The sequence below is a fragment of the Dreissena polymorpha genome, chromosome 6 (assembly GCF_020536995.1).
Source record: "Dreissena polymorpha isolate Duluth1 chromosome 6, UMN_Dpol_1.0, whole genome shotgun sequence".
Classification (NCBI taxonomy): domain Eukaryota; kingdom Metazoa; phylum Mollusca; class Bivalvia; order Myida; family Dreissenidae; genus Dreissena; species Dreissena polymorpha.
In genome coordinates this window covers 33751847-33776001 of record NC_068360.1, presented here as the reverse complement: position 1 = coordinate 33776001, position 24155 = coordinate 33751847, and the positions used below count along the sequence as shown (strand labels likewise).

General features: G+C 36.2%; 1 protein-coding gene and 1 long non-coding RNA gene across 7 annotated transcripts in view; both read right to left on the bottom strand.

Moving 5' to 3' along the window:
- The window catches only part of LOC127834756 (FERM, ARHGEF and pleckstrin domain-containing protein 2-like), a 129505-nt gene that overhangs the window by 35067 nt on the left and 70283 nt on the right, over positions 1-24155 (bottom strand). For all 6 annotated transcript variants that reach the window (XR_008028112.1, XM_052360784.1, XM_052360788.1 and 3 more), the window contains 3 exons: positions 17254-17585; positions 4793-4997; positions 588-708 (listed from right to left, as the gene is read on the bottom strand). Coding sequence is in view for 5 of the 6 variants with exons in the window: in XM_052360784.1 (XP_052216744.1) it covers positions 588-708; positions 4793-4997; positions 17254-17585 (658 nt within the window). In the remaining variant the exon portion in view is untranslated. The remainder of the gene's footprint in view (positions 1-587; positions 709-4792; positions 4998-17253; positions 17586-24155) is intronic.
- On the bottom strand, positions 2676-3112 carry LOC127834766 (uncharacterized). Its single transcript, XR_008028117.1, has 2 exons — positions 2974-3112; positions 2676-2817 (listed from the first exon to the last, which is right to left on the bottom strand). It is a non-coding gene; the product is annotated as an uncharacterized LOC127834766 (long non-coding RNA).

Sequence of the window (24155 nt, the reverse complement as noted above, 5' to 3'; positions counted from 1 at the left end):
AAACATTTTATGTGAACAACCAACAAACTCACTGACAGAGTGACCACGTCAAAACTTCGTTTGTCAGGGTATAATTAAAATTCAGCCATTCATACATAAACTATGTGTGGTAATTATGAAGTAAAAGTGATACCCTCTGATTCTATAAACAGGGTAGCAACTCCTTACAGGGTTCAATTAAACATTTGTAATCAAAGCTAATAACTATTTGTAAAACAAGAGCACTGCATAATGGGTGCCACGCTCGGCTGCCGGTGCATTTTTAAAGCTTGTCAGAATTGTTAATATTTTTTAGAGGTCACAGTGACCTTGACCTTTGACCTAGTGACCCAAATATTGGTGTGGTGTGTAGAACTCATCAAGGTGCAGCTACATATGAAGTTTCAAAGTTGTAGGTGGAAGCACTTTGATTTTAGAGCCAACGTTCAAAACCTTAACAAAATGTTAAGGTTTTGCGGTTGGCGGACACGACACGACGAGATGGCTATGACTATGACAACTGAGCTAATTAGTTTTGACAGTCATAGTGAAGATATCAGCTGAAAGAAGAGAACTCACAGCGCTTATAAATGCTGTGTCATTCTTACCACTGGGGGAGGGGGCGGGGAATGATGCGGTTTATTCTGAGAGACTTCCTCAACCTCTTCGGCATCCACATCTGTTGTCATGGTAGTAGTGGTCTGCGAGTGGTTGTGGCCATTCATCAGGCTGAAAGCAAAAGTGAATGCAAGGATTACGGGGTTAACCCTTTCCCACTCAGAAGCAAAATAACAATGGCTATGGACAAACAGCAAAAAACCAGAACAGCCTGTGAGTAACTCAGGTTTTATGCTGTTTGCTGCTTATCAGTAGCAATGGGTTGGAAATGAAGATTTTAAAACTTGAATCTTGTAAAAAAGGTATTTCATTAAATTAAAATTACTAAGGGATTACAAATGCACCATAATACTTATCTAAGTGGTAACACATAGTCAAGATGACGACGTCCATGCCGAGACATTTATTTTGCGCAGTTTTATACCCTTATTACTCTTGTTATTTTTTAAATGATGCTCACTTTCCAGCCATATCAGTAAAAAGGTAATTAGCGTTTATTTCGTATTTAAATTCGTTTTATCTCAACTTTACTACTTGCTAATTTTTTAAGTGGAGCACTAATTAGGTCAGCCCGCTAAGAAATTTTGCAGCGAGTAAAGTAGAGATAAAGAGAGAATGTAACTATGAAACTAGAAATGGCGCGGCAGAGGCCAACGCGTATCCCCACGTTGCATAGATGTTATATTAAAGGGATCTTTTCACGCTTTGGTAAATTGACAAAATTGAAAAAAGTTGTTTCAGATTCGCAAATTTTCGTTTTAGTTATGATATTTGTGAGGAAACAGTAATACTGAACATTTACCATGGTCTAATATAGCCATTATATGCATCTTTTGACGATTTTAAAACCTAAAAATTATAAAGCGTTGCAACGCGAAACGATTGAATAATTTGGAGAGTTCTGTTTTTGTCGTTAAATTTTGTGAAACTACGAAGATTGCTTATATAACGTATAAAATACTTCAAGTGTATGTACTCGGCGGAATAGCTCAGTAGGCTAAAGCGTTTTTACTTCAGGACTCTGGCAGGACTCCAGCGGTCACTGGTTCGAAACCTGGTCCGGGCAATGTTCTTTTCCTTTTTTTAATTTTATTCTTGATTTTTTACTGGAGCTTTTACAATCCAATGTTTACATTTATCGATATAAAGCATTTAATGAATAAGTTAAAAAATGCCAAAATCTGTGAAAAGGCCCCTTTAAAAGGCAATTTTGGGTGGGCAAGGCCTATGTTGGTGGGGCCCCGGGGATGGGTTATGTTGACATGGATGGTCGAGATAGGCCGTGTTGTCATAAGAGATGATCACTATTAATTTGAATTCAATTGGTGAATAAATGAAGAAGATATGTTAAAACAAAATTTTGGATGGGCGTGGTTTATGTGGGCGGGGCGCCCCAGGGTTGGTTATGGGGCCATGCAAAGTCGAGATTGACCGTATTGTCATAAGAGAAGTTCAGTATCAATCAGAAGTGAATTGGTGTTGAAATGAAGAAGTTAATGTAAAATAACCTTAAACAAGAGTGCCAAACTGTCACAAGATACGCCCGTTCGAAGGTTTTGGACACCATGCTCAATGCTTGAAATGCACTAAGTGACCTCAAGACCTAGTTATTGACTTGGCATGACCCATATTTGAACTTGACCTAGATATCATTTAGATGTAACATCTGACTAAATTTGGTGAAGATCAGATGAAAACTACTTCAATTAGAGAGCGGACACCATGCTAAATGCTTTAAATGCACCATGTGACCTCGTTTTTGACCGGGCATGACCCATATTCGAACTTGACCTACATATCATCTAGACACAACTTGTAACCAAATTAGGTGAAGATCAGATGAAAACTACTTCAATTAGAGAGCGGACACCATGCTAAATGCTTGAAATGCACTAAGTAACCTCGTGACCTAGTTTTTGACCCGGCATGACCCATATTTAAACCTGACCTACATATCATATAGACACAACTTTTGACCAAATTTGGTGAAGATCGGGTGAAAACTACTTCATTTAGAGAGCGGACACCATGAAATCCTTGAAATGCACTAAGTGACCCCATGACCTAGTTTTTGACCCGGCATGACCCATATTCCAACTTGGCCTAGATATTGTCTAGACTCAACTTCTGAGCAAGTTTGGTGAAGATCGGATGAAAACTATTTGAATTAGAGTCCGGACAAAGTGGCGCCGTTGAAAATGCACTAATTGACCCTATGACCTAGTTTTTGACCCGGCATGACCCATATTCGAACTTGGCCTATATATCAACTAGATGCAACTGCTGACCAAGTTTGGTGAAGATCGGATGAATACAATTTGAAATAGAGTCCGGACAAAGTGGCCCCTTTGAAAATGCACTTATTGACCCTATGACCTAGTTTTTGACCCGGCATGACCCATATTCGAACTTGGCCTAGATATCAACTAGATGCAACTGCTGACCAAGTTTGGTGAAGATCGGATGAATACAATTTGAATTAGAGTCCGGACAAAGTGATGCCTTCCGCCCGCCGCCCGCCGCCCGCCCGCCGCCCGCCCGCCGCCAAGGGGTTTCACATAATACGTCCCGTATTTTATACGGGCGTATAAAAATTGAGTAAAAATCTCTGACCCGGCCCCATCCCAACCCCCATAACTTTTGACCCAGGGGTCAGACTAAAATTCCAAATAGTGCACTGTTGCACATATGCTCATAGCTACCATGTGTTTAAGTTTCAAGGTTCTAGTGCTCAGAGTGTAAGAGGAGATAGTGGCCAGGACAGACGGATGAACAGATGGCAGAGATGCCCACATAATTCCCCCTGGTATAATTTGGAGCATGGGGATAATCAATGACAAAAACGAATCAAAGTACTGACAGCACTGGTGTGACGATGCTTTTGAAGAGGATGGATATAAAAGCATCAATTTAAGTTTATCTACATCACCACAATTGTGTATGTGGGTACGAAAATATTGGGTACGAAAAAAAAATTGGGTACACAAATTTTGGGAATGAAAAAATTATGCCAAAACTAAAAAATTTGGGTACGAAAAATAAATGGGTACGAAAAATTTCGAGTATGAAAATGGGGGTACGGGGAAATTGGAGTGCGAAATAAAATTTTGGTATGAAAAAAATTTTGGTACGAAAATAATTGGGTACGAACATTTTTGGCATGAAAAAAAAGTTGGCGGTACGGGGAAGTAGTACCCATGGACCTCTCGATAAATTTGAAAGAAAATGGGAACCAAGCTGCCTATAACTTTATCAACGGCCCTGGGGTGGGTCATGTGGACATGGATGGTCCAGATAGACCCTGTTTTCATAAGAGATGTTCAGTATTAATTTGAAGTCAATTGGCGAATAAATGAAGAAGTTATGTTAAAACAAAATTTTGGGCCCCACTCCAACCCCCATTGGCCACTGTCTCCTCCTCAACTATTAGCACTAGAACCTTGTAACTTAAACACATGATAGCTATGAGCTTAGGTGCAACGATGCACTAATTGGAATTTTGATCTGACCCCTGGGTCAAACGTTATTATCATGTGCGTCGCATGTTGTTAGTAAAATGAGCGTTTTTCTTTACCCATTTATTTACCCATAACAGTTGACCCAGGGGTCAGATCACAATTCCAAATAGTGCACCGTTGCACATATGCTCATAGCTACATGTGTGTAAGTTTCAAGGTTCTAGTGCTTGTAGTGTAGGAGGAGATAGTTTCCAGGACAAACGGCGGAGATTAATACAAAATACCCACGCTTTTAAAAGCGTGGGGATAATAAACACCATTAACTTTCTTGCTAATATGGCTGGAAAGTGAGCGGAATTTAAAAAGTTAATACAAGTAATAAAGGGTATAAAACAGCAAAAAATACCTGCCTCGGCATGGACGTCACCATCTTAATAATCACGTGATTACCCCCTCTGGGTAAAGGGTTCAAACAGTGTCTGATTAAAGGGGTAATTTACTATCAGGCACGAAGCTGATATTGGCAGTCAAATGGAGATCAGCTAATAGAGGAAACAAAAGAAAGAAATTGGTTGAAGCAATTTTGACAGTCAAAAGCAAATCTTGTATATGAAGCAATATTTACAGTGAAAAAGAGGATTTCAGTTGAAAGAAATCTCACCTGTGTAGATACAACTCACACAGGAGACTTCAAATAGAAAGACACATGAAATCTCACCACTGTAGATTTAACTCACCCAGGGGAGTTCACCGAGAATGACACATGCTGATCCTCCTCCTCCAACACTGTGTCTGGAATGTTCTCGAGTTCGGCTGTCCTTGAAAGTTGGCGCTCAGGTGACTTCTTCTCGCGATCTGCTGGGTGAGCGCCGAGCAACGGGGCCGACATGTCACGTTTGTTGAACTTATATGTGCGGCCCTTGGGTGATTCGGATTCGGGATCTTAAAATGTAGACAAACATCAATATTAAATAATACAGTTATGTTGAACATTAATTAATTTAACTTATGTTGTTTAAATAAAAATTAACAAAAAACAAGAGTGCCAAACTGTCACAAGATACGCCCGTTTTAAGACTTTGGACAACTTGATAACTTTACCATGACCCATATTTGAACTTGACCTACATATCATCTAGACACAACTTCTGACCAAAGTTGGTGAAGATCTGATGAAAACTACTTCAATTAGAGAGCAGACACCATGCTAAATGCTTGAAATGCACTACGGGACCTCGTGACCTAGTTTTTAACCTGGCAAGACCCATATTTGAACTTGACCTACATGTAGATATTGTCTAGACACAACTTCTGACCAAAGTTGGTGAAGATCGGATGAAAACTACTTCAATTAGAGAGCACTTGCTAAATGCTTGAAATGGTTTAAGTGACCCTGTGACCTAGTTTTTGACCTGGAATGACCCATATTCCAACTTGACCTAAATACTGTCTAGATACAACTTCTGACCAAGTTTGGTGAAGATTGGATGAAAACTACTTCAATTAGAGAGTGGACACCATGCTAAATGCTTGAAATGCACTAAGTGACCCTGTGACCTAGTTTTTGACCCAGCATGACCCATATTCGAACTTGACCTAGATATTGTCTAGATACAACTTCTGACCAAGTTTGGTGAAGATCGGATGAATACAATTTGAATTAGAGTCCGGACAAAGTGGCGCCGTTGAAAATGCACTAATTGACCCTATGACCTAGTTTTTGACCCGGCATGACCCATATTCGAACTTGGCCTATATATCAACTAGATGCAACTGCTGACCAAGTTTGGTGAAGATCGGATGAATACAATTTGAAATAGAGTCCGGACAAAGTGGCCCCTTTGAAAATGCACTTATTGACCCTATGACCTAGTTTTTGACCCGGCATGACCCATATTCGAACTTGGCCTAGATATCAACTAGATGCAACTGCTGACCAAGTTTGGTGAAGATCGGATGAATACAATTTGAATTAGAGTCCGGACAAAGTGATGCCTTCCGCCCGCCGCCCGCCGCCCGCCCGCCGCCCGCCGCCCGCCCGCCGCCCGCCGCCCGCCCGCCGCCAAGGGGTTTCACATAATACGTCCCGTATTTATACGGGCGTATAAAAAACAAGAGATGTGTTTGTCAGTAACACAATGCCCCCTACTGCGCTGCTTTGAATTTTTTGTGTGTATTATATCCCTTTAAAAAATATTACTTCCCTTGTAAAAATGATCTGTACCTGCCAAATGATAAATAGAAATTATCTCCCTTTATAGCTTGTTACTTCCCTTGGATTTTTTTTTACCTTTGACCTTGAAGGATGACCTTGACCTTTCACCACTCAAAATGTGCAGCTCCATGAGATACACATGCATGCAAAATATCAAGTTGCATCTTCAACATTGCAAAGGTTATGGCCAATGTTAAAGTTTTTGGACGGCAAACGGACAGACAGTTCAAATGCTATATGCTACCCTACCGGGAAATACACACAAATTCTGCTTTAATAATGAGCTACATTTACTATGAATTAAGTCTAAGATAAGCACATTATTAGATATCACAAAATTCCAAAAAGAATATTCGTGTAAAGTGTCTGAAAAGTGAATATGCAAAGAAATAAGCTTTAATTGACTTTAATGGTGGTTAGGAGAATACCACAATGTATGTTTTTCATACTAAATAAATATAAATTACCGCATGTAAAATTACAACAATAATTATTATAAAAAATTTATGATTGTGCCAGCATGCAAAACATAACGTATATTGTCTTAAACACACCTCTACCCTATTTACCCCACCCCCCAATTAAAAAACAAACAAAATAACTCAGTGCAAAAATTCATGCCTTAGAGAAATCTTTGACTTAAATGTTGGAATACTAAGCAACACAGACACATTATTATTATTTTCATATAGTGACATATATATATATATAATAATGCTATTATTTTGCCCTCTAATAAACGTGCACCCCCTTTCTTGGGCAAAATGATAAACCCCACAGGGGCACTTGTTATAAATTATATGGTAAATGAAAATATTGTAAAAAAAAAACTGACCATATAACAATAAAATGTATTCATTATATCGTAATATATCTCTAAATATCTGGAGCTCCTTTAAACCGCATTAAAACCCCAATAGTTGCACTAATTGTTCCAAGGCAGTGGTGACCACAGTTTTTTTCATGTTCTTGTATATGTGTGTCTTTTCTAGTGCTTAAGTATTGTGTCTTTCTGTTTGGCAATTGATTTCGTGCCATTAATAGGGACATGTTATAAGGTTTCTCTCCTGCTGGTGCAGCTCTGTGGAAGTTTCACTTTAAATGTATGGGCCGCGCTCTGTGTAATGCATGTTTAATGCATGTGTGTACAGTGTCGTCCCAGATTAGCCTGGGCAGTTAGTCTTTGCAGTCTGCACAGGCTAATCAGGGATGACACTTTGGGCCATAACTGGATTTTTGCTAAGAAGATACTTTCTAGAAACATAAATATCATCAAAACGGAAAGTGTCCTCCCACATTAGCCTAATAGGGGACGACACTTTACGCACATGCATTAAAGATCTTTTTTCACAGATCACAGCCCATATTTATATATCACAGAACAATATTATTTACATGTACATATACAGAACATTAGGAAAATTCCACAATACCAAAAGCAAAAAATGTCAGCCAATCAAAGTATTATGACCTATGGAAAATACAAACTATCTACTATGAATATTCACCAATGAAAAGTATCCTAAAATTTAAATCAACCAATCATATATTGCTATCACCTATTTAATGATAATGGGTGCAGTACATGTGATGGTTTTCAAACCAAAAGGGGGTACATTTTCAAAGAACAAAATCAAATATAGATGTACAGGACAGGTCTTACAACAACCGAAAAACACCAAAGACATACAAAACAATGTATATCAGGATTATAAGGCATATTTTTTTTAAATAACACTGACAACAAATATGTTGCTAAAATACAGCTCATGTTATTGAATTATAAAACCATCATAAAGGTTTAACACTCACAATAAATTCTTATGCTGTCAACACATAAATTTCATGAGTGGATACTTTTATTTTTTACTGTTCTTTCAAAAAAATACTCGAGGGTTCTTTTCAACAACAACTATACAAACAACAACTGCCAATTTATGCTGTACAACACAACATATTTTACTGTAGTTCACATTAAAACACTACTATCGTCTCACCTTTAGAATTGTCCATGTGACAGGCGTGCAAAGAAAACTTCAGACAACTTAAGAAAAACCATGGTACAGAGACTTGGAAAATTTGTATTATTGTTCCTCAGACTTTAAGGACATCATTGCTCAATTTCAGAAAGCTTTTTATGTAAAGTAACTTTTAAAGTAATTGGTACAACAAAGCACACATTGATTTTTATGATTATTAAACAAGGATATTTAGTTGAAAGATGGCCCATGCATTCAATTTTTATTATGACTTAATGTTTGACTCAAACAAGCAAATTAAGAGTTGAGCGTGAAAGTATTGTATCCAAAGAACCAATGTTTTTTTTTTACCATATAGCCACTCTTAAAATTACTTACATATTCCAAGCCTTTCATTGCAGGTTTTTTTTTCCACTTTTTGGGAAGATAGCCCATGGCTTTGGAATTGGGAATTTTATCGGCATTTCATGAAATTGGGAAAATAAATTCATTAGCCTTTTTTTCCACACGAAAAGTCCACTGATTAGGAAAATACTAAATTTGATTTAACTCTTTATAATCATTCAAATTAAAAGAAAAAAATCATATAATACTTTGTTAGATGTAATTGAATTAAAATTGAGATAAAATACACATAAAACTTCTTTCTAAAAAAAAATTTAAAAAAACAACAAAAAAAATTTTTTTTTTTTTTTGGCAATTGGGAATTTTTTGCCACATTTTGGGAAAAAAGTATACTTTTTGGGATTGGGAACATAGCCGAATTTCGGCTATAAAATCGGGCCAAAAAAAACCCTGCATTGGCTTATGAACAGTCAATCCAAATACATGTGTAAGGTAAATCTTTCTCTGACATATTACTATAATAAGCTACACACAGTCAAATTAATAAAAAAAAAATTATAGTGGCATAAATAAAATAATGCCATTATTTTGACCTTCAATGAAAGCCCCCAACCCCACCCGCCTTAGGAATATGTAAGGCATGGTGGCATTTATTACAGAACTTATGGTACACGTGTTTAGCCTATACAACATTGCCATACTCAACTCTTGCTTTGTTCTTTTTTTTTAATTTTAGGTAGCTTATGATTTTAAGATACTGAATATTTGTGAGTCAGTAAATACCACACTTGAGTCTTGATGCATGTGAGTCAAGTGTCATACCAGATGAACTTTTGCAGTCCACACAGGCTAATCAGGGATGACACTTTCAACTTGTATAGTATTTTTTGTTTTAAGAAAGTCTCTTCTTTGTGAAAATCCAGTTAAGGTAGACTGCACAGGCTAATCTGGGACAAAACTGTACACACATGCATTCAGCCCATGAGACACATATTATTAAGGTGTATTGTACAGGGAAACACATGACTTGATTTCTCAGAATCCTTGAAAAGGAATTCTACAATCAACAGTAAGACACAATTCTACCTTACAAAACATTTTATTCAGTCAATAACATTCAACATGATAAATAATATAAACTAATCCATAAACATCTTTAGGGTTTTTCTTCCTCACTTAAGACAGAACCTATTTGAATTTGATAATTTTTTGGGATACGGTGAGAATTTTGGAGGTAAGAAAACAAAAAAAGTTTAAAGAAAATAAACTGCTGCATGATAGGAGCCCATTCTGGGGGGGGGGGGGGGGGGGGGGGGGGGGGGGGGATAGCAGATCCTGCTTAAGTAGGGGAAAATGAACCCTCATACTACTACTACTCAAAAAACAGGTTGATGTACACTATAATCTAACCTTCAACATATTTTTGATTATATCATGATGAGCAATACAAAAATACCACTATCACTTCTATATTTCCCTAAGACATAAAGAATAATGCAATTCACTCAATGCTGATTAATGTTAAATGTACACATGAAGTATGTGAAATACTTGAGGGATCCCATACAAAATTGTTCAGCAGTATTTATAGAGAAAGTTGGCTAGATGGGAAATAACAGCCATAGTATTGTAAGATGTAAAATATTTGGATGCAACACTTTAAATAAAAGCAACAAGATGTATTTTAAATGTATGCTGAGAATTCAAGATGCAACAATCTTCTTCAGTACCGTAATTACTTAAGTTTTCAGACACTCAAAATTTTCAGACACCCCCGTTTTTAGCCAAAATATATTTTTCATGACACCGGTTTTCAAAGTTTGATTAATGACTCTTAATTTTTGGTCAGTTTATTTTACAATGCTATTTTACCAGAATTTTAACCTGTCACACTTATCTGGTGACACTCGATCATGCATTTTTTTTTTCAAACGGATTAAGGTCATAAAATATGACAGACAAATGCCTTATGGCAATCGACCATTACTTTGCGTATACCGGTATTAGACAATGGTTTCACCCAACAGCTTAAAGTGAAACATATATAAAACAAGACTATTGCCAAGCAATATATGTCCCCTACCGGCTCCACCATTGTCAGAAATTCCACCATTGTCAATTTTTATATATAATTTTTTGTTACCATAGCAACCAGAATTTTTGACGTAGGAACAAAATGAAATGACATGCATAATGTCCATATTGCCATCTATCCATGTTTCAAGTTTCATGCAAAAATATGAAGAACTTTTAAAGTTATCGCAGGATCCAGAAAACCACCATTCTCAGCAGTATTTCTAGTCTATTTGTTGCCATAGCAACCAGAATTTTTGACTTAAGAACAAAATGAAATGAAGTGCATAATGTCCATATTGCCATCTATCCATGTTTAAAGTTTCATGAACCTTAAAAATATTAAGAACTTTTAAAGTTATCGCAGGATCCAGAAAAGTGTGACAGACAGACAGACGCACAGAGCGAAAACCATAAGTCCCCTCTGGTAAAACCGGTCGGGGACAAAAATGTATACCATACAGCATGGAATTTAACAAGCACCTGTAATTATTTCTTCCAACAATTGACGCTTCAAACATTGCTTTATCAGATTGCCATAGCAATATTTTTTATTTTTTGATAAGAATTTTTCGAACACCTGTGTCTTTGTCTCTAAATTTTCCGACACATGACTGAATTTTTTTATTATTTTTTTGTACCTAAATTTTCAGACACAAAAAAACAAACAATTTAAGTGTCCGAAAAATTAAGAGATATTACGGTATTTCAAATTTACTGTCTTGTATTTAATTTTTAATTTTGTTTTATTATTAAACACATATCTTTGTTCTCAATTTAAAATTAAGGAAAAATACCAATCAAAGGGTAACCAAATAGTATGTTACCTGACTGCATTGTCAATAAATTCAGCATCTTATTTAAAGGGACTTTGTTTGCAGGGGTAAAATAAGAAATCTCATTGATGTGTAATTATCACTTCCGAATAAGATGACCAAGAGGATCGTTGAACGCTCACCTGAGAAAGTCAGTGGTATAATAACCCTTTACCACTTAAATACAAGCTTTGACGCATTTGTAGTCCCTTAGAAAGTTAATTTTAAAAACAGACCTTTGTTACTTAATTCAAGTTTTAAAGGCTTCACTTCCAACCCTTAGATACTGATGAGCAGCCAAAACCTGAACAAACTGCCAGTTACTTGCTGGCTGTTCTTGTTTTATGCTGGTTTCAAAAGCCATTTTCACTTTGCTTCTTATGGGGGAAAATGATAATCAAGTAACCTTGTTTGTGCTACTTCTGACTTTTCCCACAAAATGCAGGAGTTGCACACAGAAGGTTTTATATGTAATTTTAAACAAATGGCAACAACTACTTCAAAAATAATGCACAAGCAAAAACTTTTGCAATATGCACTTTATAACATGCGGATACTTATTCAATAAAAATTTGATGAAAATGGCATGCAAACTGTATGACCTGTACATCACACACAGCCAGATATAGGGTGATCACATGTGAATAGCTCACCTTGAGTGAGCGAAAAATACAAAAAATTGTGAAAACATCCGTTTAACAATTTTAAGAATGTCCTGAATAAATTGTTTTAATTACTTGTCACATTTTCCATCCGTAAAATCATTAACAATTTAATTTCATTAAAGATTTATTACACATGATGGCTTTTAAAGACCTACTCAGCTACACTAACCATGAAATTACCACTGAAAGAACATTGTCTATGGCACAAAATGTCTATACACGAAACATACATTTACAAACAACACTATGACAGTATAATGACAGAAGATTATTTAAATAACTACCAATATCCCACATTATTTACATGCCCAGAAAACCTGATTTAGTATGTTATTAAAATTATAAATTTTTGCAGAGCAATAAAGTTTGAGAGAGTTCTCAGTTGTGTGGTCCAAAAAAGTTCAATTATACCTCTTGATCCACATTTCGATAAGATAAAGAATAGAAAGTACACAAATTATCAGTCTTTTCTATAATAGTCTAATTTACAGGATAGTAAGTTTTAACTGGCAAAATGATGACCTGACCTTTTAAATGATAAATCAACTTCATGTCACTAGCTTAGTTAACATTTAGGTGATTTATTGACAAGCCACAATTTTGAAAATCATTTATTTGATCCTTTTCTCTTGATTCCTCAACTAGGATACTTTCTTGGGTAAACATACTCTCTCATATCTAGCAGATTTGTCTTAAAAGTACAGAGTTTAAAAATCAACCTTTAAAATGTAGGTTTAATCATTTTGAAGTCAGTTAGAAAGCTGCTGTAATCTCCACAAATATTGAGCAAAATCTAAAACAGTAAACAGTTTAGCCACTTGGTTTGTTCACTCGTCATTGTTTTCTAAACAAGTGCAAAAAATACACGAGTATGACTTGCTACTAAGCCAGTATTTTACTATTTTTGTTATCAGATTTGTACATGTATCTATTGATTGATATACTCACTGTGACACAATATCATTACCTTTTTTGTAGTATATCATATGCACTCAAAAAAATAATAATAATAGTTAAAACAAGAAATGTGTTTGTCAGAAACACAATGCCCCCTATTGCGCCGCTTTGAAGCCATATATCTGACCTTTGACCATGAAGGATGACCTTGACCTTTCACCACTCAAAATGTGCAGCATCATAAGATACACATGCATGCCAAATATCAAGTTGCTATCTTCAATACTGCAAAAGTTATTGTAAAACTTTAACCAAGGTTAAAGTTTTGGGACACACACAATGAATGAATGAATGAATGAATGAATGAATGAATGAATGATAGACAGACAGGCCAAAAACAATATGCCCCCGATCTTTCGATCCGGGGGCATAAAAAATTCAAGGTTCATAGCCTGAATCATGAGCCCATGGCAGATCAAATACATCCTGAAATGATCATGATAGCTATAATGTAATGTGAAATCTTCCCTGTATAAGTTGTTATAATAATGTTTACAAATCCTTGTATCTTTGTACACAATAACAGTGTTATTCTGAGAGCAATGCATCACACGCTGTTCTCTCCTTCCAAGCTCTCCTCACTAGAAGAAACATAGCTGTCATGCAATTGCTCAAGGGATTCCAAAGGGTCAATACTGGGACGTTTATCTTTCTTTGGAAGACACCGGTCAGAATCACTAGAACTGGACTCCTCCTCGACATGACAACCAAATGCTGGTTTGCCAACCTGTCTGACACTTTTACAAGTCTTTCTATTCACTTTTCTCAAACATTTCAACCTGCCATCACCATTTTTTCCATGATCACTGTCATCAAAAGCTTCATCCATATCTTCATCACACTTGTTGTCCTCATTACATTCTTCATCATCATCTCTCTCTTGAAACTGCCTCTTAGAAAGCTCTAAAGGTTCAGCAGGAGATACTTGTGTCGTGTTTGACATAGATTCCCCAACACCAGAATCTGCTGCACCATCTTTACCACATTCTGCCAAGCTTTGAGCAAACTTGAGAAATTCTTCTTGACCTTCTCTGACCTCATCACTGTCCTCATCATCTGACTCTGCTTCCACATCATCTCCAGCTGCATTCCCTGCAGTATCTGGTGTCACATCAGATTCACTGCCAAAGGCAGCATTCTGACTGCTTGCATCACCCGGACTTGAATCGTCGGGATCGTAACACAATTCTGAAGTGTTCGCGGAAAGGAAAGTATCTGGTGAACCAATTTCAGAGTCCTTATCTCCACCACTTGAGGAGCTTGATGTTTGATATGCTTCTGTTGTAATTTCCTCAACCGTTTCGTGGAAGCTCACTCGTTTTGATTCCAGCCTTTTTCTTCTCATTGCAGATTTATTAATGTCGGTTTCCTCATAACTGCATTGCTCAGTAGCAATTTTCGTACCAGCATCGGCAATGCCTTCTTCTGATTTAACATAAAATTCTTTATGACCTTTTGCTCTAAACTCATTCAGCCTATTTGGACTTGGGCTTCTCTTTATAATGGCATGTCTGGGAGAGGAAAGCGAAGCAGTGGACTGGTAATAGGCATTATGCAGAGCACACACACCAATTGGCTTTTCTTCTAAATGTATATCTTCAACATCATGAGATAGTGATACAGTCAAAACACAACCCCTTGGACCATTTGACATTGTTTTCTTTCTTGTATTGATTCTGTGGGGTCTTGGACTACAGTCAGGTTTGAATGTTGTAAAATGAATATCAGGCTCCTCAAAATCTGTTAAATTGTCATAATCATGCTTCATGCTATTAAATTTTGTTGTTTCTAATAATAACCTATCAAGCTCTTCAATTTCAGTTTCCTCAACATTAGCTGATTGTTTCACACTTGCAGTTAACCGGATTGACCGTGACCTTTCTTCTCTGAGTGATCTCAAAAGGTCAGCAGGATTGAGGTCATCTGGACTATTGTTTTCATCGTCCTTCAATTGCTGCAACAACTGTTCCCATTCTTCTTCTGCCTGAGATTTAGAATTAGTAACAAATGACACAGGAGGTATCTCCAGTGGTTTTAACACTGGTTTACAATTGGGAGGTTTTACTGATTTTTTAACTGCTTCCGAAACAATATCTAAATTTTTTTCATGGTTGACGTCATTTTCAAGTACTTCACTTTTAACAATACTCTCCACCTTCTGCAAATCTTTAGTAATATTTTCAGTAGTGTGTATACCATTTGCTAGACATGACCCTTGGTAATTCTCAACTGCATCTTCATTGTTTATTTTACTTTCATATCCCTGGTCTTTATCATCATTTCCTGTTATTGATGTCACAGTTTCTTTAACATTTGATATATCATTTGACATCTGAAAGATGGCCAATTTATTCTCAGATATACAGTCCTCATCAAATGCATCAATAAAAGGTAAATCCAAATCTTCAATCTTTATCTTTTCTCCAGCCAAGCCCACACTCTCCAAGCTTTCCATCCTTTTCATATCATTTACAATGTCGTCTCTGGATAGGTTTAAATCTGACAGGGAGTAACTACCCTGAGAAGTTTCACTTTCATTGATTGAGGCCGAACTCTGAGTCAAGGAATAACTTCCTTCGCTCAACCCATGGAGCGAATCAGACTCACTGGCGGTCTGAGGAAAACTTACACAATCATCCAGTGACAGGTCTGTAGCTGATGACGGTTGAATAAAACTCTCATTGTGCTTATCATAGCTTTCTGAAAGAGATTCACTTTCACCTCTAGGTCCCAGAGATCGTGTTCTATGCCAAAAATACTGTGAAATTATATCAATTTCTTCTGTAGGACTGGTTGTGTCATCCACACTAGAAAAGCTATCTTTCTTTGGTAGGCTATGATAATTTACGACTTCAATCATTCTGTTCCCTGAGGGTGATCTGGACGTAGTGGAAGACCTGCTGGCTATATTTCTTGACCTTCGTGTCTCAGACCTTTCTGACCTCTGTTGTTCTGCCTTAGCGAACTCCATACAACTGGGAGACCTTGGTCCAGGAGATCGGGAAGTTTTCCGCTTTGATGGAAGGGAAAGGGAACGGACTTGGAAGGGAATTTCATCAGCCTTAAGGAGCTCAATCTGCATATTTGGTGCTCTTCGCATGCTTCTAGACCTTCTGGCCTTAGTACTGGATGCTTGCTTTTTACTGGCATGGGGACTTAAAGCATTTATGAGAGCCGTATAAAGTTCAGATTCTTTTCTTCGTTCGAGGTCACCTACTATATGCCTTCGATGTAGATAATATGGAATTTCCTCAAACATGTCAGATGCTTCAGATCCATTCTTACTTGAATCAGAATTGTCTAATTCTGTTCTATACACAGATTCATCAGGGGAAATTTTGGACTCCACTGCTGCGAAAATACATGAACTTGGTTCAACAGGTTTGGTTATTTCCTTGACTGTGCTGATTTCACTAATATTACATTTCTCATTCCCAATGCAAGGCTTTGATGGTACATTTTCTCTTGTATTTGCATTATGAGTTAAAATATCAGTATTGTTAATATTACCATCACCATTTAGCTCATTTAATGCCACTGTACCTTCTTCTACATCTTCATCATTGTGAGATTTGTTATGAAGCTCATTAACCCAATCACCGACAGCAACGTTACCCTGAACAATAGCTCTTTGTGACAGCTTTATTTCAGAGGATAAAATATTAGTATCAGATACACTAGCAATGGCAGCAGTGGTCTTAGCAACACCTAAAAGAGGTTCAACAACATTTTCTACAAGGTTTTCTAAATCTTCATAACCTGCACTGGAAATTGTATGAAGACAGGACTCAATGTCAGCCATTTCATCTGCAGACACATCAGTATGTAATGACAGATCTGAGTGGTCAACAGCTGCTAGACTTTTTGGCTCACTGGCCAATGAGAAAGAGGAATCTATACTTGTTGACCCTTTGAGATCACTGGGTAATGATATGGAGTTTGTTAATGCGACCTCAGCATCGTAACTTTCGCTGAGACGAGACACAAGCGACAGGCTAACATCTTTGCCTTCAACGTCAACAATATTTTGATTGGCTGACAGACTATTTGACAAACCTATAACATTCATATAACTATCATTGACCTCAACCTCATCTAGGTTAGTATTTATATTGTACATGTTAGTGAAATTGTCAAAATTACAGGCACCTTTCTCCTCTGCAGTCTCTGCGGCTCTGACTGCATCCTCCTCAAGAGTTTGTTCCCTTTCCTTTGTGTTACCATGGTCACCATGGTGCTCAATCTTGGCCGAGTGCAGGGAATGGCTGCCAGAGCTCAGACTATGCTGGTCCGTCTGGTCGCCCCCTGGTCCCAGGTTGCCATAGAGATGACCAAGAGAGGAGGACTGGGACTGGTCAAAGATGTGGGAGCCACTGGACGCAGAGATGTTGTGAAGATCAGCAGAATTGTGGGATGAACTTTTGGCCGGAATTTTTGGTGTCACACTGGAGCTTCTACTATGAATGCGCCCACTTACTGTTCTGTAAATATAGAACCAATAGCTCTTTTAATAAAATCCTTTCTCAAATAAAAAAATATTTGTTATTTCTAATTATGGACTTTTAGTTCTATCTTTTTCTTTAAGATAATTCAATCATACCTCAACTTAACCCTTTACCACTCAAACACCCACTTTGATGTGTTTGTTGTCCCTAACAAGAAAAGGAATGTTTGTATTTTATTTATTTTAACCATCATCAACTTATATTTACTGCAATCAGCATTATTTTTTTTTCCCCAGAGTTCCCAAAAATATAAGATGGTTACATTGGCAAATAAAACCTTACAATTTGTTTGGGCATTTGCCAAATTGCAGCTATGCCAATAAAATGTGTATGAAAAGCTTTAAGATGCACCATGAAAGACAAAACACATTAAGTTCATATATCTTAACTTAAAATAAAACCCTCATAGATAATTTCCTAGGTTTTTTCTCAAAAGGCAGTGGAAACTTATTACCATATCAATGCCAAACTTTGGTGAAAACAGAAGCTTTTGAAAGCAGTCCAGTTGCTTTAGTGACCTTATATGACTTCTTTTCAACACACTTCAAATATGATTCTTCATTCTGGTATGATCAATACACGTCTGTCTTAGATTTCGTGGGATGAATACAGAGACAAATTATTGTTAATAAAATTTCTCATCTAAGATGAACATCATTGGTATTGCATTCTTGAAAATACATTTTCTCCCAAGAGAGCTAGTGCATGATGATCAAAATTCATGGAATTATTGGTTCAACTTATGGCAAAGGCAACTAATTAAGGAAAACCTTATTACAGAAAGTTAGGGAAATTGGAAGACCATTGTTATTCAATATTCCAGAATTTTGTTGCAGACCTAGTTACTCTCATTAAATCTAGTACCATTACCGGTATTATTGCATGCACTTAGTAGAAGACACAAAATTTTGCCACTTTATAAAAATATCACAGCATGAATGCTTAATAGTAATTTAGTAAAATGGTAATACTCAATTGTCTAATTTATAAATCATAATACTTTTGTATAGGCTATCAGACCATTAAACATTGTAGTATTTTAATTTTGTTTTTAATCAACATACCTTTAACAGATATCATATAAATTTATTTAATGAAGGCAAAGTTTGAACAATAAATAGTTGAATTCCTATAAGTACTGTGTTTGCAAGTCAGTTAGTTTTAACTTCAACCAGATCAAATATTTGGACCAGGCTTTGTGAAAAAGGGGGTTTAATGCATATGCTTAAAGTGTCGTCCCAGGTTAGCCTGTGCAGTCCGCACAGGCTTATCAGGGAAAACACTTTCCGCCTAAACTGGATTTCTGCTCAGAAGATACTTTCTTTTAACAGAAAATTTCATAAAAGTGGAAAGTATCGTCCCTGATTAGCCTGTGCTGACTGCACAGGCTAATCAGGGACAACATTTTACGCACATACATTTAACCCCCAATTCACAGGGCACTGCTCATTTAAATTCTGTTTTCAATGAACCAAAACTTGTTGAAATCCTACATTCTTTAAAAAAATGACAACAAACTGTTTTACTGACAGTCAATAACAAATTCCAACATAAAACATGAGGGTCTAGGGCCCTAAGATGCTCAACTGCGACCCAACGGAACTACACTATTCTGAAAAATTGCAAGCTGATTCATGATTATTGGGCCAAAAAAATGACTTTTACTTGAGTATTAACTTTTGCTTTAACTTTTACCAAATAACCTAGTTTTTGAGCACACATTACCAGGTTAAAATCTCAGTAAGATTGGCCATTAAATATGGCTAATATAGCGTCAACAAATTTTAACTAGAGCCATAAAAGGAAAACTGCCCTGCCCCCTGGCGGCCATGTTTTACAACAAACCAGAAGAATTTTCTAACTCAACGGAAAAGTCAGTAGACCAAGTGTTTTATTTAGATTGCACTAAAAATGTGACTTCTAGAGTGTTAACAAGGTTTCACAATAGCCATATAAGGAAAATACCCTGCCCCCAGGCGGCCATGTTTTTCAAGGCACCAGAACCATTTTGGAACTAAGTCCAGATATCATTAGAACAAATATTCTGATCAATTTTCATGAAGATTGGACTACAAATGTGACATCTAGGGTGTAAACATGGTTTTACTAAAGCCATATTAGGAAAACTGCCTTGCCCCCTGGTGGGCATTTTTTTAGCACACCGGAACCATTTTCGAACTCATCCAAAATATCATAAGAAAAAAACGTTCTTACTAAGTTTCATGAAGATTGGACAATAAATGTGACTTCTAGAGTGTCAACAAGGTTTTTACTATAGCCAAATAAGGAAAACTGCCCCGCCCCAATGTGGCCATGTTTTTCAACCAACCAGAACCATTTTCAAACTCATCCAAGATAGTATTGGGGACACATGTTCTGACCAAGCTTAATAAAGATTGGACTAAAAATGTGACTTCTAGAGTGTTAACAAGGTTTAACTACAGCCATATAGGGATAAATGCCCAGATCCCTGGCGGCCATGTTTTTCAACAGACCCAAACCATTATGGAACTATTCCAAGATATCATTAGAACTAATCTTCTGACTAAGTTCCATGAAGATTTGACAATAAATGTGACTTCTAGAGTATTAAAAAGGTTTTAGTAGAGCCATATAAGTAAAACTGCCGTGCCCCCTGGCAGCCATGCTTTAAAACAACCGGACCCATTTTAAAACTCGTCCAAGATATCATTGGCACACATGTTCTGAACAAGTTTTATGAAGATTAGACAATGAATGTGGCCTTTAGAGAGTTAACAAGTTAAATATTGACCACGCACGAGGGAGGACACAAAACGTACGTTACCGACAAAAGGCCGTCACAAAAGCTCGCCATGAGCACATTGTGCTCAGGTTTGCTAAAAACACTGTAAGTTCCTATTTGGTAACATCATATCAATGCCTGTTTCAAACCATCCAAGTACCAAAACTTAGCATTTTGTTTCATTGAATTCTTGCAATTTGTGTTGTAATGAACAGACAGTAAAATCATCTTGCACTAAAATTCCATTTAGTCAATACTTTAAAGCATTACCAAGGCACAAGCTACCAATATGTAATATCAAATTTTAGCATCAACCTATTAATCTGTGTCAATTTAATATTCTTTTCCTTTCAACAAATCATCTTGTGCTGACTGGAAAATGCCAATGTTTGAAGCACACGTTTCCCTGACATTGAGACGATATTGATGTTCAGAGCTATTTATTGCATCACTCTTCTCTATTCTTCGCTATTCTGTATTGTGATAGCATGGTTTCATTTTTGAAGACTCAACAAAGATGTAAGCGATAGACCATTTGTTTTTCTTTTAAAACACAAAGATGGTTTTGTAAAATATTTCATTTCCATTCAACAAATATCATAAATATGCTCAAAAGCTTCATTGTTTAAATAGTTAAACATGTAATATCTATGGGCAAAGATAGGATACATCTTTGTGCTTGACATTTCTGGATAGGTTTATAACTTTATTAATGTTCACCATGATTAAAAAATCATCTTTTTTCTTTGTTGGAAAAATATTTCTCTGAAAATGGACAAAAGAATTGTGTAGATATCATTTCATTATCATTGATTTGCGAATTTTTTTGATGTGCGAGTCTTTTTGTGTATACAATAACTAGGATATGTTTACCATGCAGCATAACTGATATGCCCATATGCTTTCTGCTTTATGTCATTTGAACCTTCACATATATGCCTATCTAGTTATTACAAAGAAGAAACAAAGAAACAAATCAGCTTTAGAATTTCAAACACTATGAGACTGTTCATTCATGTGAATAACCCTGCCCAAATAATAATTTTGGCATGATATTGGTTCTTTAAATACCCCTGCCCAATGATCATTTTTGCATCATATTGTTCCTTTAAATACCCCTGGCCAAATTATCATTTTGCATGATATTGTTCCTGTAAATACCCCAGCCCAAATTATCACTTTGGCGTCATACTGTCCTTTAAATATCCCTGCCTAAATTATCATTTTGGCATCATACTGTTCGTTTTAATATCCATTCCTAAATTATCAATCTGGCATAAAACTGACCTTTTAAAACTATAACTCCCCCCAAAAAAATCAGACATAATATTGGTCATTGGGATTCATATCATATCCTTCCAAATAAAAGTCTGCAAACACAGACAGAAAATCTAATTTATACTGTTTAATCAACAGATATTATATCCAACAAACACTCAGAGTTTTCCCCACCAATCAATACAACTCACAACCCTTTAGCAATCTGTCAGGCTCTCTGTCAAACGCTTGTCAGGACAATTTGGGGGCATTGAGGCCTTATAAAACACATTTGCCTGGGTTGAACACAAAACCGTGGTATCTACCATAAGTTTTTAACTCACATACAATAGTATGGCTGTCAAGACATTTTTGTACGCCGAGTGCTTTGATGTTGTATCTTCCTTACATTACTCAAGCAGTTACAGCACATTAGCACTGAGGACACTTAAGAGAAACCAGTCCTAGTTTAATTACTTCTCCAACGCAGACTAGCGTACACAAACCCTGACAGATCTTGACAGACATTTTTCTAGGAAAGTCTAGTAATGTTTCTGAACAAAAGTACTTTTTAACTCTTTTACAGTTCAGAAGCAAAATGAAGATGGCCAGCATTAAAACCAGAATAGCCTTCAAGTAACTTTCAATCAGTTCCGGTTTTATGCTCTTTTCTCAGAGATCTTGCTGCCATTCGCAATTTTTGCCAATTATGAAAGTTTGAGAAAAATGGCATTATAATCTTTCAATTTGGGAACACAAATAGTGATTAAATCAGTTAGATGTACAGAATGTATTGTCAGTAGTAGTCTGTGCCATTGAGTTGCCCCACTTAAAGATCATGCAAAGTTGAAAATTGAAATGGAGCCATTAGACTTCTTGAAATTGTTCATACATGATGGCTTAATCAATTACCTTGGGCTATTTAACTATGATTTTGTTAAGTAAAATGGCCCATTAAAACAACACTTAAGAATAAGAAAATGGGAAGAGGTAACCTCTGGTGAAATAAGGATTTTTCTGTCACTTGAAATAAAAAATGCTGCTTGTTTACAGGTTAGATTTGTTAACCCTTTGCATGCTGGGAAATTTGTCGTCTGCTAAAATGTTGTCTGCTGAATTTCTAAAATTAGCATTTTCTTCGATTTTTTTCAAAGAATATTATCAGAATAGCAAACAGTTTGGATCCTGATGAGACGCCATGTTCTGTGGCGTCTCATCTGGATCCAAACTGTTTGCAAAGGCCTTCAAAATTCGGTTCCCGCACTGAAAGGGTTAAATTAGATTTGCGTTTTTTTAAATAAAAAAAATTAATTGTAAACAAAATTAATATTTGATTCATTGTTAAAATGCTTAAAATTTACAATAATATAAAAAGATACTGAACATTATGGGTTTAATCACACTTATTAAAAGTTAATACACCTGTATTAAAGTGTCGTCCCTGATAAGCCTGTGCTCACTGCACAGGTAATTCTGGGATGACACTTTATGCACATTCATTTAGCCCTGTTTTCTCAGAACAAGGCTAACTTAGTAATCAGAGTCACTGGTCTTTGAAATATTTTAAACTTTTTTAAAGCACTTACTCTCTGCAGATGGAAAACAAAGATCAAAATCCATAAATATTATTAGTAAATCACAAGTTAATAATTGATAAAAAACAAAATAAAAATACTAATCGACCTCGTTTCTCTTATGATTTTAAAATTTCACAATGGTTTTTGTAGAGCATTTTTATGATTATACAGTTAATTACCGGTACCAACAACAAAAGCAAATGCTCAATAACCCAATAAGCTGTAAAGAAAGGTTTAAACAAATACTGTTTTTTAATTTAAAAAAAATTCAAATGCATTTGAAATTAACATGTGGACTGACAACCTTCTTTACTTATTTAAAACAAATTCTTATTTGAATGCATAACTGTTCTATTTACTAATACACTGTAACTCCAATATAGCGCGGTCAATGGGGTCCAAGCCGCAAAACAGCGTTATAAACGGATCCGCGTTTTTTAGCTCATTTATTGCAGGGGGCTATTAAAAAAACAGGTGTACTATAGCCTATAATATAGGTCCTGTTTATTGCCATGATGTGTTGTCATCCTCGAACACATGCATATAAACCGAATCGTATCGTTAACAGTATATGTACCGCTTTTCTAATGTGGACATTTATCTGATAATCCAATATAGATAAATCACTTAAAAAATAATAATCTTGAACATTTATGACGATAAATATGTTTAGGAATTTCATAAACACAACCATGTACATACGCCTTTTTAGTATAAGTGTAAAGAGAACAGTGCATTATGGGGGCAGAGCTTTCATTGGACGAGCGAATTTAAATTTAGATTGAATGCAATACGATACATGTACAAGGAAATTTTTTATTGCGTCATACTAACATGCAAAATACGTGCTTCCCAGGGACTTTCTGCTTCGGCAAAAATGAAAGTGAATCTCCGTTAACAATTACAGTGCGTTAGCATGTAAATAAATCGTCTGGATTAATTTACTGT